Genomic DNA, 13,016 nt, shown 5'->3' with positions numbered 1-13,016 from the left:
ACCAATCCCTCCTCATGACACTGACACCAACAAACATAACAAATAAATAACATTCATCCACTTGTCTAATATGAGTGTAAAGATGCATTAAATAGGGTGTATATTTGTATGTTGTCTTTGCATGTTGTCGTTCAATCTGATTTTTAGCCAGAGTGCTTCAACCAGTTTGAATTTCTAAAAGTTTTCTGGCGCTGCATCAGACCAAAGAAATTTTGTTGGTGGGGGTGAGTCCCCAGAGACAGTTGAGTGGTGGAGGTTGCTTCTCACCGAGTCACATATGTAGATTCCCGCTGTCCTGGGATTGAATCCCAGCAGAGGGCTCTCTCCTTCCTCCTCTTTCAGTTTTCTTCACAGTTTTCAAAGTGTCTAAATAAAGAATTAAATGCTAATAAAAGCAAAAGTGAATGCACTGCCTAAAGTCCTCAGGAAGAAAAAAAAAAACACAGCTTGTGTGCCAGCTTTTGCTACATTGCATGTATCTTTTTTCCCCTAAATAACGAAACGAGAGCAGTATACTTGGCAGGCCGAGCAGAAAGAAGATAATTCATCAACACAGTTGTTTTTCCAAATTATTTTATCAGCAGGATCAAATCATCTGCAATTTCTAGTTTCATCATCGAAAGCAAACTGTATGTGCTGCTTTAAAGGATAAGTTCGGTTTAAACAGTTTTCATGTTGTTTATAGGAAGAAGTAGAACAATATACTCACCCAGCAGGCTTTTCTGATCCGATAAGTGGTTCGGGAGAAATTTAGATCCAAAATCGAGCTGCAGACATCCATATACTGTTAGCCAATGGGGCATGTGTGGCGCCGGCTCCCAAAATGGCTTTAAAGGAATTCTCCGAAGATTTTGGACCCACGCCCTATCCCGATCATTTACACAGTGAGATAAGCTCATAAATGCCTTTATTGTGTCCGTTCGTCCAGCCGCGGGCTCCCAGCTGTTAGCATCGTAGTTAGCTTAGCTCAACTGCGGGAGGTGAAGAGGAAACAAAGCCGGACTATTTCTATTTCTATATTTAGCTGATATAACACGACTTATTTCGTGTTGATGTTATTAATGCCACATATTTCCTCAGGTCACAGTGCAGTGGACATCACCAAGGTAGCCCGGAGGCACCGCATGTCCCCCTTCCCCCTCACTTCCATGGACAAAGCCTTCATCACTGTGCTGGAGATGACCGCCGTCCTGGGCACTGAGATCATCAACTACAGAGGTGAGGAGGAGGAGGAGGAGGAGGGAGACAGATGTTTGCTTCCCTTCTGAAGGTTAAACTAAATTTCCTCCAAACCCAACTTGTTTTTCCCAACTTGCTCCATCTTCTTAGATTATTTCCCCATTTCATGTGCTGACCTCAGCTCCAGAGAACGCTGGGACTTTAAGGTGTTAAAGCGTTCGCATCAATCAAGCCACATGTGCCTGCTGAGTATGCATGGCAGCATTTAAACACTGTCCGTCCACAGCTTGACACAGCATTGAATCAGCAGCCTCTGTCTGCAGCCTGCAACGCCGCTTTCACAGCCACAAATTCTCCTCGACACAAGGGCGCATTAATAATAAAATATTCAAAATGATTCATATGTGTTGTTTGAATGCCCCACTTCCTAGAGGCACAATGTTTCAGCTTTTCTCCAGCTCTTTTCCACTTTCGCCTTCAAACCGTTTATTCAACAGTCTTGATTTTAATTGTGAGTCCAGATCTTTTTGGGATTGCACAGCTCTTTGCTCCTTAAAACCTTTGGGGAAATGAAGTTGGAGTTGTTGTTTGACGTTTAGGATCCCTCAGCTTTGGGATCCCTGCTGCGCTGTCTCCAGATTTAGTCGCGCGGCAGAGATACAGCTCAGCTGAACTGCTAAAGCAGAAGCAATAATCATCATTTCACACATTACATATACGGTGCCGTGCTGAAATCTGTTGACATAGAGCGAAATGAGCATTTACTGCCTTCTGAGATCTGTATGTGTGATGTGTAAACTAGCTTCGGCTTGTATTTTTCACAAATGAATACTTTCGTTCATGTTGTCTCGTGCGCGTCGAACTTAGTTGCTTGTGTGAACGGTCACACACACATCCAAACAGCAGCAGGTTCGGCGGGGTCTTGTCACCCCTCTGGCTCGGTGGGCTTCACACCTGCGGTGGGTGACGCAGAGGCAAGCCAACAGCCAGAGGGTAAAACACACACTCTTTAACTCATCTCTGAAGACAGACGGGAAGCGACTTGGGTGGCAGTAACGCCCTGCAGTGCACACACTACTTGTGGATCAACGGTGGCAGAAGGAAGACTGTCTTGATCCAGGTGTAAAGTGGTGTTTCATGTTCTCGAAGAGGGGAGCTGGGAGGAGGGCAGTGGGGTGAGGAGGGGAGAAAGACGGGGTTTGAGAGATGAAATATTTAGAGAGACAACATCTGGAGCAGCTCCCCTGCTGGATTTTGTGTGTGGATGTGTGTGTGTCTGGAAAAAACAGTCATTTATAAGAACGTTGAGACCAAAATAAGTCTATATGAGCAATATCCCGACATTAGTGAGGTAGAGGATTATTTCAAAGTGAAATAGTAGTCATGAAGTAGTTTCATGTCAGTCTGCAGGACTTCTACTCGTCTGTTTTTCCTAATTCTTCATATTGTAAGGGTTTCCATGCCCTCTGCTTTAGCCGCCATGTTTTTATTAAATCTGGACGCGAAAGAGATGTTTTGCGAAGCATCTCATCAAGCTGAACACTTTGCCGCTGCAGCAAGACGCCACCTCTGTTCTATTTTTACTCACAACTCTGCTGCAACACATGGCTTTAACAAGCTGTTTAACTGGCAGCCTGGAAGAAGAGGCTGCTGTGGGAAATACACCAGATTATGTCACATGAAACGCCGTCGACGTTGCAGGGAGACTGGCGACGTCCAGGCACGTGTGACTTTCTCCTTCTGCAACCGGGATGCGTTATTTATCAAGACCGGTTATTAGTGTCATCTTATGTCTGCGTGTGCGTGGGCGTCTGTGTGTGCACACGCATATTTCTTCTGCCTTTCAACTCATTGATATCAAAGCTTAGATCTTCATATTAACACCCACATAATCACAGCATAAAGGCTCAGAGAAAGGCTATTTATAGCCCCACAGCAGCTTAAGGTATTTTAGAGGCAGGATTTTTTTTTCTTCTTCCTCCACCCACTCTTGCTCTGACTTCTCCCATCATCCTCTCCTTCCCTCTCTCCTTTCCGAGCCATTGTCTCAGTGCAGCGCCTCTTTGTGACTCCATGAATCGCTTTGAGTTGTCTGGCTGCTGCGAAGGGTTAAGAAATTTGGACAGGGAGTTTTTCTCTCTGAGTCATTAAATGAAAATAGAAATGGTCAGGCGGTGAGTCATGCACCGACATTTCTATGCACGGTGTCACACTTAGTCTCATTTTAAAAACACACACACTCATATATACACCTCCAGCACGTGCGTCTCGCCTTCCTTCAGCAGTTTCCCCCTCGTTTCCCTAACGCCCGTGTTCCTCCTGTTCCCCTGCAGATGGGATGGGTCGAGTCCTGGCTCAGGACGTTTATGCCAAAGACAACCTGCCTCCCTTCCCTGCTTCTGTCAAGGATGGTTATGCTGTGAGAGGTAAGTGGTTAATGCCAGTGGGAGTATCTTTCCCACAACATTACAAAACACACACACACTCACACTTATCATAAACAGGGACGTCCTCCTAAACTGCTATGTTCGGACATATTCGGAGAGTTCCATCGTTGCGGTTGTGATCGCTGTTTAGTGTTTATTTTCTTGGTGGGACTCCGGTTGAGTTCTCCTGTCAGGTAATTCAATGGCCGGGGGTCCTTGGGTGCACCGAGGGCCCTGTTAACCTGCAGCGTGGGGTGACAGCTTGCTGGCTTCAGGCGCCACAGAAACCCCTGCATGTAGCAGCTGCTGCTGGCTCGGTGCTGATGGGGGAGGAGGAGCAGAACGCCGGGGCTCTCCCTGGATTTTCTGCATCTGTCCTGAGGGCCTGGTGCTTGTTGAGGCACACCTGTGAAGTTTTTAGACTTTTTAGCGCCTTGTGGCGGTGGAAGAAGCCGATATGCTGATTGTTTGTACTGAACCAGGCTTTTTTTTTTTCCCCCCAAGATGCAGTGTCTGCCTTTTACAGAACGCCTCCGTAAGCTGAATCAGTCTCAATGAAGCTGGGAAGCAGATCAGGGAAGCTCCGAAGAGGGCAAAGTTCACATGTGCCATTTGTTTGATTCATGTGTTCTAAGTGGAACAACATACAAATTCTGATTCTTCACCTAATTGGGAGAAAATCTTTCAGATTTTTAAATTTTTCATTTTGCAAAGGTGTATTAGAAGCATTAACAGGGTTGGTCTTGTGCACACTTAAGGGTAGAAAACAGAACATGAAAAACACTTCAGGATTCTTGATTAAATCTGGAAAATGTAAGCATGGTGGTTAAGTCTCCAGAGTGTGTTGGGTTTGAGGCTAACATGCTGCAGGCTCTTTATAGCACTTCTCTCATGAGCTGCAAAGCGGGTTATGTTTTATTCTATACCAGTATTGATTGCTCTGGGTAAACATCTGATAAGTGAAATCGGCTCAAGTGGGCTTATACTGTATCTTGCATGATGTTGCTCACTTTTTTCTTCTTCTACGTGTTCCCTCTATCAAGAGAAGACAGTATGAGCAAATATAAAACACATTTTAAGCTGCATATATGTGTGAAACTCTTAAAATTATACTTTTTTTCAGCGGCCGATGGCCCAGGCGACCGCTTCATCATTGGAGAGTCTCAGGCTGGAGAGCAGGTCTGTTGTCACACTGACACACTACACACACGTCACTGACAATGACCAACACACACACACACACACACACACACACACACACACACACACACACACACACGAATATGAAAATTAAACACTTGAGTTATTTTGTTGACCTCATATATTTCCCCGCTGTAATTGCATGTTGGTGTGTTCCCTCAGTGTGTTGATAAAAGTCTTTTTGCACCAAAGCAGGATTGTTTAGTCCACAGTTTTTTCTTCAGTCGTGGGAGTCTAGGCGATTTCAGTCTCAAACAATCAATTTTTCATACTGTAGGAATGCACTCACATAGTTTGGTCTGTTTTACTTTATTCTGATGACTAAGTTGGATTAAAATTGACCAATTCGGTGAAATAGTGTAACATTTCATCCCTCCTTGTCAATCTAATATTCTAATTCTTCTCTGTGGTCTCTGTTTGTGCAGCCCACCCACACAGTGATGCCGGGCCAGGTGATGAGGGTGACGACGGGCGCCCCTATACCCTGCGGTGCAGATGCTGTAGTTCAGGTGGAAGATACTGAGCTCCTCCGCGAATCTGAAGACGTAAGCGGGGAATTTCACCCAATATACAGAAATGACAGGGTTGTGAGACACAGATCCTAACAGCAGACTGCAAAAGAAATCGTACACTTCAATGATTTGAATTTTAAGGTTGTCTATATATGGACAATAGAAAAAAAGCATCTGGGAGTAAAGTCACTGGAGCATGAATCTGACAGCAGGCTTGTTTTTCAGGGCACGGAGGAGCTGGAGGTACGAATCCTAGTACAAGCTCGACCAGGGCAGGACATCAGGTCAGTACCTGTTTCTGTACTTTGCCATTAAATATTGTTTTCAAGCCATAACCATTGTTTTAGCTAAAAGTGGTAAAGGAACTACACGATAGCAGTTTCCAGTTCTCAGACCGGCAGGTCTTCAGGGACGCAGCTCCGTGGGAGGGAGAGGTGGCTCTCAAAGGGATTACACATCATCTGTCCTCGGATTCATCTCCAGATGTGCTGATTATATCAAGACAGTCCCCTTGAACTTGAAGATGAGCTTTGCAAAAAGTTCAGTAAAGTTTGATCTAATCTGATTTTAAACTGTTTCTCCTCAGGCCCATCGGTCATGACATTAAGCGTGGGGAGTGTGTGCTGGCGAAGGGAACCCACATGGGCCCCTCTGAAATCGGCCTCCTGGCCACTGTCGGAGTCACAGAGGTGGAGGTCCAAAAATTCCCTGTGGTGGCCGTCATGTCCACAGGAAACGAGGTAAAAGCTATGAAAATCGTCCTTTCTTTTGGGAAATTAAGCACCTAATGTGCACCATTTCTGTATCTGGTTCCGCTTCAGCTGGAAAAGGTACAACGACACTGAGCCGTTCCTCCTGACAGCACACCTCATTCATATTTATGCACAATCAACGTCGGCAGCTTTGGCCGCGCACGCCAGAGCGGCATTAAAAGTGAATGTGCATCTGGCTGTTTTCACGCGTGCTTTCAGGTGTAAGGAATGTGTTTATCTGTGACCAGGTGGCTTCTTTTAAACAAGTGGAGTCCTATTTGCGCATTATCTGTGCGGCTGATGTTCAGTTTGAATTTCATGAGGTGTGTAACCTTCAGCAGACTCCAGGCACGTGCAACACCTTGTTTTCTGCATCGTGCCATTATGTTGAAAATACATATGAATCAGCGTGAGTCAGCAGCCACATGGCCACAATTTAAACCTGTTGAACGCCTTCGTCTGCTCGCTGGTCTGCTCGTCTGATTAAACAGCAGATCTAATACATTTTCCTCTTATTCCGAAGGCCTTTCCTCAACATTTTCTCTTAAAGTAATTTTTTTTTTTTTTCTTTAAAGCCACTCTGTGCTCTTGCCTCAGTTTGCATGTTCTTCCTGAACCTGGAGGGTTTTCTCTAGTTTTCTAGTTTTCTCTCACAATCAAAAAAAAAAAAACATTCAAGGCTAATTATTGACTCTAAATTTCTTGTGCATGTAGATATGGGTGTGTGTTTCTCTAAAAGTAGAGGGTTTAGCCTACTTAATCCACAGTCAGCTGGCATCAGCTCTGTCGCCACACTCGGTTTATAAAGCAGTATTTCAAACAGATGGATTAATGTTGTACATATACTGTACTCTTTCAAAGGACAATTTATTATTTACAAAACAAAGAAGCTGATCAAAACTGTTACTTAAAATATAATATGCCCAAATTAGGTATGTGCTAATGTGTGCTCATGTTAAGCTTTATTATTATTATTATTGTAATTAGCTCTGATTGTTCTTACAAAAGGTTTTGTAGCTGTGTGATGATAAAACATTTTATAATGAGATTATTTCAGTGCATTTCATTTTATAAATGAACAAACCCACCCTGTGGTGACTGTCTTTCTACTGATAAACCTTAAAATTGAATGATTTGGTGTGTTTTATCTTGTTGTGAATTCTTCTTGAACCTTAAATTCCCATCATGTCACTGCTGACAGTATTTATTATTATGTATTCTTGTCATAATCAGAAATCCAGGACTGCTTATGATGACATATTTGAGAAATATCGGGAAGTGAAAACATTCAGCTTTATTTCGAGACACTAGTTGATACGGTGGCCTTCCGAATTTACGCGCCACGATTATGCAAACGCATCACTTTCACCATCATGGCACACATTTGTAACATGAGCTTCTCAGTCACATCAAAACCTAGTCGTTTTGAAGAAATTTGGCTAAAAGAGCAAAAAGAAAGCTCACTTATTAGCTTTTTTTCATAAATCCATAGGCATAAAATCAAAATAAATGAAGTCAATCTCGTCAGAGGAGAGTTGAATTCATTCTTGTATTTTTTTTCTGCAAAGCTGACTTCTCCAACGGTATGTTAGGATATGCAATATATTGAAATCAATTAACATATTTAATATCAGATCTGCATCACTTAGAAGGTAGCTCATTGAGTTATTTTATAGAAGCAAAGTCACTTGTGTGTGCACTGCGTGTGTGGTATGCACATATGTTGATGTGCTTTGACATATCTATGTACGCACAAGCAAATCTCATTACAGACACACAAATCTCATTACATGCATAATAATCTCTTTACGTTCGCAGTCCATCCGCTTTATGCTGCTTCGGCTATGAGTGAAGGCAGGTTGCACCCTGGACATGGTCCTTCAGAGGACAAACCTGGACAGATAGTGTGCAATTCAGTGTTGAATTTAAGTCCCGTGCACGATTTTTACATGCAAACAAAAGGAAAACATGCAAACTCTACACGTTTTCCACTGTGGATTTACACAAATCGCAATCCACTCCCAATGCACACGTGACTGCGTTTCTGTAACATCCCCGTACTGTCTGTTGAAATATAGTGAGTGTTTCCAATGTGACTTTCTTTCTGGTGTTTTTGCTGCAGCTGCTGAACCCAGAAGATGATCTCCATCCTGGGAAAATCAGGGACAGCAATCGCTCCACCCTGCTGGCCACCATCCAGGAACACGGCTACCCCACTATCAATCTGGGCATCGTGGGAGACAAGTACGGCCCTCGGCTTCACCTCAACACTTCTCTCCTTTTGGCTGCAAAAACCTTCTCGAGACACACCATCTTATTCAAACCTCCATCTTTTGTTCCTCTCACTTCCATTTTTCGTGGTGGTTATTGAATTTGCATGTGTGTGTGTGTGTGTGTGTGTGTGTGTGTGTGTGTGTGTGTGTGTGTGTGTGTGTGTGTGTGTGTGTGTGTGTGTGTGTGTGTGTGTGTGTGTGTGTGTGTGTGCGCCCTGCAGCCCCGATGACCTTCTCAACGCTCTGAATGAAGGCATCAGTCGTGCGGATGTCATCATCACCTCAGGAGGAGTGTCCATGGGAGAGAAGGTACTGCAGACGTGCTGACATGACCTTGGCTTTTACTGACACCTTGTGGCCAACGTTGGAAAATGTTGAATGTCTTTTCTTATTAACTTTTTTAACTTTTTTTTTTTTTTAGGACTACCTTAAGCAGGTGCTGGATATTGATCTTCATGCTCAGATCCATTTTGGACGTGTATTCATGAAACCAGGGTAGGAAAATATTTTGTTCTCACAACTATAGCGCTGTTCGTTGCAGTGGTTTAACATGTGAAATATATTACTACTGCGCTGTGATGATGATGTATTTGTAAACATTATTGAGAGTCTGATGTCCGTATGTGCTCTCTCTTTCAGTCTCCCAACAACATTTGCCACCTTGGACATAGACGGTGCTCGCAAACTAATCTTTGCCCTCCCAGGTAGTGTGTGAAGTTGAGAGAAAGAGCGATTCAGCCGCGATGTCTCCGCAGAGATGTTACTCATATATTTCTCCCCCTGTTTTCTCTCCCCGCGCTCCATCCCTCCATCCGTCCATCTGTCCTAGGAAACCCCGTGTCCGCCGTTGTCACCTGTAATCTTTTTGTCATCCCTGCCTTGAGGAAGATGCAGGGCATTTTGGACCCTAGACCCACTATCATCAAAGCGAGGGTAGGACGCGCGGGGCGGCCGGGGCGCCTCGGCTCTCCGGCTCGGCTGCACACATGTCGTCACATTCAGTTGTGCAAAAAAGAAAAAAAAAAAAAAAAGGCTTTCGTCTTGTTTTATGACCAGGTTTAAAGTTTCCATTGAGGCTGGGCGATAGATCGTGATTCACAGTTGTTGTTATTTTCCCATTTTAAGAGGGGACGTCTTTTTGGGGAAGGGAGTGTCCAGACCAGGTGGAATAAACTGCAACAGAGAGGAACTATAAAAACATATTGAGTTATGTTTGAAGTGAAGTTTCAGGGTGTATCGTTGCAGTCCGTTGCATCTTAACTCATGATTTGAAACTATTTTCATCATCCGGCTTGATACATATTTATGACCAGAGTGTTTTCCACTGACTTGGCAGAGGAACTAATCGCGGCCCACACTGACCTGAAGGCCTGCTCCCCGCTCATGAATATTCATATTCATAGAGTGAGAGAAAATCATAATATCACAGGCACTGAGAAAACCCAGCTTATGTCCCCAGCTGGCACCATGAACTCAGAGATCTGGTCCCATGCCATTATGGGTGCTATCCAGAGTGCGGTGCTCCATCATTTGCTGTTATAAAGCGGTTAAAAATCAACTTGAATGCATTACTGCCACTTAGTGGCGGGACTGATGGCCTGGGAGTGCAGATGTAGCCAGGCGATTTCCCCGAGCAGATGGCATCAGACCTGGGTCAAACAGTTTCCTGAAACAACCTTTTTTTCTGCCAACAGACTTAGAAAATCTCCAAATTCCAAAATGCAATTGGCACAAATATAGCCAAATAGAGTGATACACAAAATGACTTAATACCAGTGAAGGTCCAGAGACTAGAATTTTAATATAATTGTTTTTTTTTTCATCTCAGATCGAGGAACTGCTTTCATGTTTTGGGGAAAAGTTCACTAGTGACGATGAATGTTTGGCATAAAAAAAAAGTGAAGTATAAAATATCTATCTATTCAAAGCTTTCTAAAAATTATCTAGAAAAAGAAGTCATAAGTCCTTATTTTCAACAAATCCCTCCACCTGTGGTGGGCCGAGGCAGGGTAATTCCCATAAATAAACTAAATATCAATACATACATTTATAGTTTATCTGCAATGGATATACAATTAAAACAAACAACTTATGTTTTAAAGTTGTTTGAGCTCCCGAACGGCGTTCCTTCTCTGTTCACTCTTCTCATCTGAGAGTTGATATAATTTAGGGAAGAATTCAAAAAAGTAAACATGCTGAAGAAATAAAATGCTTCACGACATTAGTTATGGCTTTGCAAGGTTTCCGCATTATTTTAAGAGGAAGGCTTTCTGGTTTGTGGCTTTACATCAGTTTATACCTGTTTGAACTTGAGTTCAAATCCCATGGGAGGATGGAAAGGTGCCGCTTCTTTCACTGACTCATTTCACCATCGTGTCTCGCAAAACTTGCATTTAAAGAACAGTTTAGGGTAAGTTGGGCTTTGTTTTGTAAACCAGCAGCACGTTATCCACCGAGGTGACTTCAGGACTGTTGTCCCGTCTACTTCTGTTGATTCTTTTAGGTCACTTTTCTTTCCTTTATTGAAAAAAAAAACAAACAAACATGTTGTACCTTTAAGCAGAAAATGACCCTTTTTGGACAAGTGACTATGTTTGACAATGTAAGTATTTCTTTCTGTCTCTCTATTTATTACAGTGCGCTTCGCACATGGAAGTGTGTCAGTTTTGAACCGTGTGCCCAGTGGCTTTAGTTCGTCCACACAGTGGGATGCATTACTCTGGTGGCAGGGTTTGTGGCCACAGGATGGCATGTCTGCCCACTGAACTTCTTTTGCTCCGTTCAAACTACTTTATTTCTCTTTTTCTGAATCCTCAAGTTAATACAAACTGTCCTCACAAACCTGTTAAATTTTGGGAAGAAATATTAGGCGTTAAGATGAACACATCTAAGGTGTGGAAATCAGACATAAATGGATCACAGTTAAATAAATGAGATATCACTGTAAATGGCTGTAAATTAGCAATGATGATTAAAAAAAGAGAAAACAAATGAATAAAAATTGGTTCTGTCAATCTAAAGAAACCCTAACAAGTAATTTACAGTAATTCATCCTCTACAACAGCTGTAAATGAACGCCATGTAAAGGCTCAAACCAACTTTTAGGGAATATCCCGTGACGCTGGTGAGACGTTGTCAGATATTACATTGTTGTGTTTCTGTCTATAGTTGTCTTGCGATGTGAAGCTGGACCCTCGCCCTGAATACCACCGCTGCATTTTGACATGGCATCACCAGGAGCCTCTGCCGTGGGCACAGAGCACAGGTACGAAGCCCAACGCCGACAAAACTCTGGAGGAGAACACAGCAGCAAAAACGATTTACTTCCCTCAAACATACAAAGATTATTAAGACGATGTAACCCTCCATCATCTCATCTATGTGACTGTAACATTCATTGATCATCCATTTTGCATTTCTTTTTTCATTTTCCTCCTCCTCTGCAGGGAACCAGGTGAGCAGCAGACTGATGAGCATGCGCAGTGCCAACGGGCTCCTGATGCTACCTCCCAAAACAGAGCAATACGTGGAGCTGCACAAGGGCGAGGTGGTCGACGTCATGGTCATCGGCCGGCTATGATGTCGTCACAGAGCGGCGGACAGACGGCGTCATATAGCGTGGGTCGGAATGGGTGGTTCACGGTGCATGTCCACATATCATTGACTATTCTGTAATATGCAACGGCACAGCTAGTTTTTATTGATTTGGATAATGTTGAGGTATAGTCAACATCTTGATCACAACCTAGATACATATGAAAAAAATTAATTTAAAAAGATTATAGTATTTCAAACAAAGAAAATATAACTTTTAATGAAAAAAAATCTAATTATAAAAAGAGATTTATTCTGTAATATATTATTATGATTATTCTTATTATTATTATCATTATTCTTCTTATTATCATTATTATATTAAGGCAACTTCATTCCTTTCATTGCAATTGCTTTGTGTGTTCAATGCTAGACCTTATCTATAGCAGTAGCATTTTAATAGACAGCTGTAGGTGCCTGCCAGGACAAAAAAAAAAAAAAAGAAAATTATTTTCTCATCTTTAGTGGATAAAAAAAAAATCAGTTTTTTGAGAAATGAAGAAAACATTGAGGAAGGCTCCAGATTTCCCACGGTGCTCAGCTAAGAGGAAGACGGGGCACATCAGGGCCGCTTCCTCTCCGGAGTGCCCATCAAGGTGACACTTCTGTTTTTCTCTCATTAGTATGCATCATAATGGCTTCACAAAGAGCTTTGCTTGTTGTTTATCTTGTGAGTCTTGTTTATGTGCGCAGTGCCAAATGCCTGGGCAGGGAGGAGGCGGCGTTGGGGGACGGGGGAGGCGTGGGGAGGGCGGGAGGGAGGGCGGGGGTGGTGGGGTAGGGGGGGCAACACCTCAAGTCGGCCCAGACCCCTGAAGCTTCCTTATATTCACGGTGACCGGGTGTAAACTCTGCCCCGAACCCCCACCAGGGGCGAACTGAGCCTGGGGGTGGGGGGAGGGGAAATAATCTTTTATTTGATCAAATATTTAAGAGAAAGAATAAAAAAAGAGAAAGAAAAGAAACAGCTTCTTTAAGTGCTGACAGCCTTTTTAACCAAGTTCACAAAAAATGTACAGAAAAAAAAGAAGAACCATATTGTACAGATATATGTGACCAGCACTCCTAAGGAAATTATTA

General features: G+C 43.1%; 1 protein-coding gene across 12 annotated transcripts in view; it reads left to right on the top strand.

Moving 5' to 3' along the window:
- gphnb (gephyrin b) overlaps positions 1-12,426 on the top strand; it is a 94,122-nt gene extending 81,696 nt beyond the window's left edge. For 8 of the 12 annotated variants that reach the window (XM_030110634.1, XM_030110633.1, XM_030110640.1 and 5 more), the window contains 13 exons: positions 1,081-1,218; positions 3,513-3,605; positions 4,729-4,784; positions 5,231-5,350; positions 5,543-5,601; positions 5,904-6,057; positions 8,192-8,313; positions 8,564-8,651; positions 8,764-8,837; positions 8,982-9,049; positions 9,172-9,275; positions 11,511-11,607; positions 11,789-12,426. In XM_030110634.1, coding sequence (XP_029966494.1) covers positions 1,081-1,218; positions 3,513-3,605; positions 4,729-4,784; positions 5,231-5,350; positions 5,543-5,601; positions 5,904-6,057; positions 8,192-8,313; positions 8,564-8,651; positions 8,764-8,837; positions 8,982-9,049; positions 9,172-9,275; positions 11,511-11,607; positions 11,789-11,922 — 1,307 coding nt within the window. In that variant the 3' untranslated portion in view covers positions 11,923-12,426. The remainder of the gene's footprint in view (positions 1-1,080; positions 1,219-3,512; positions 3,606-4,728; positions 4,785-5,230; positions 5,351-5,542; positions 5,602-5,903; positions 6,058-8,191; positions 8,314-8,563; positions 8,652-8,763; positions 8,838-8,981; positions 9,050-9,171; positions 9,276-11,510; positions 11,608-11,788) is intronic. The other 4 variants (XM_030110643.1, XM_030110635.1, XM_030110642.1 and 1 more) reach the window with 1 other exon arrangement.
- The last annotated feature ends 590 nt before the right edge of the window (positions 12,427-13,016 follow it).

Source organism: Salarias fasciatus, chromosome 15 (assembly GCF_902148845.1).
Source record: "Salarias fasciatus chromosome 15, fSalaFa1.1, whole genome shotgun sequence".
In the NCBI taxonomy this organism is placed as follows: Eukaryota; Metazoa; Chordata; class Actinopteri; order Blenniiformes; family Blenniidae; genus Salarias; species Salarias fasciatus.
Note: the sequence above shows the minus strand (reverse complement) of the source record. Positions and strands in the feature narration are given on the sequence as shown.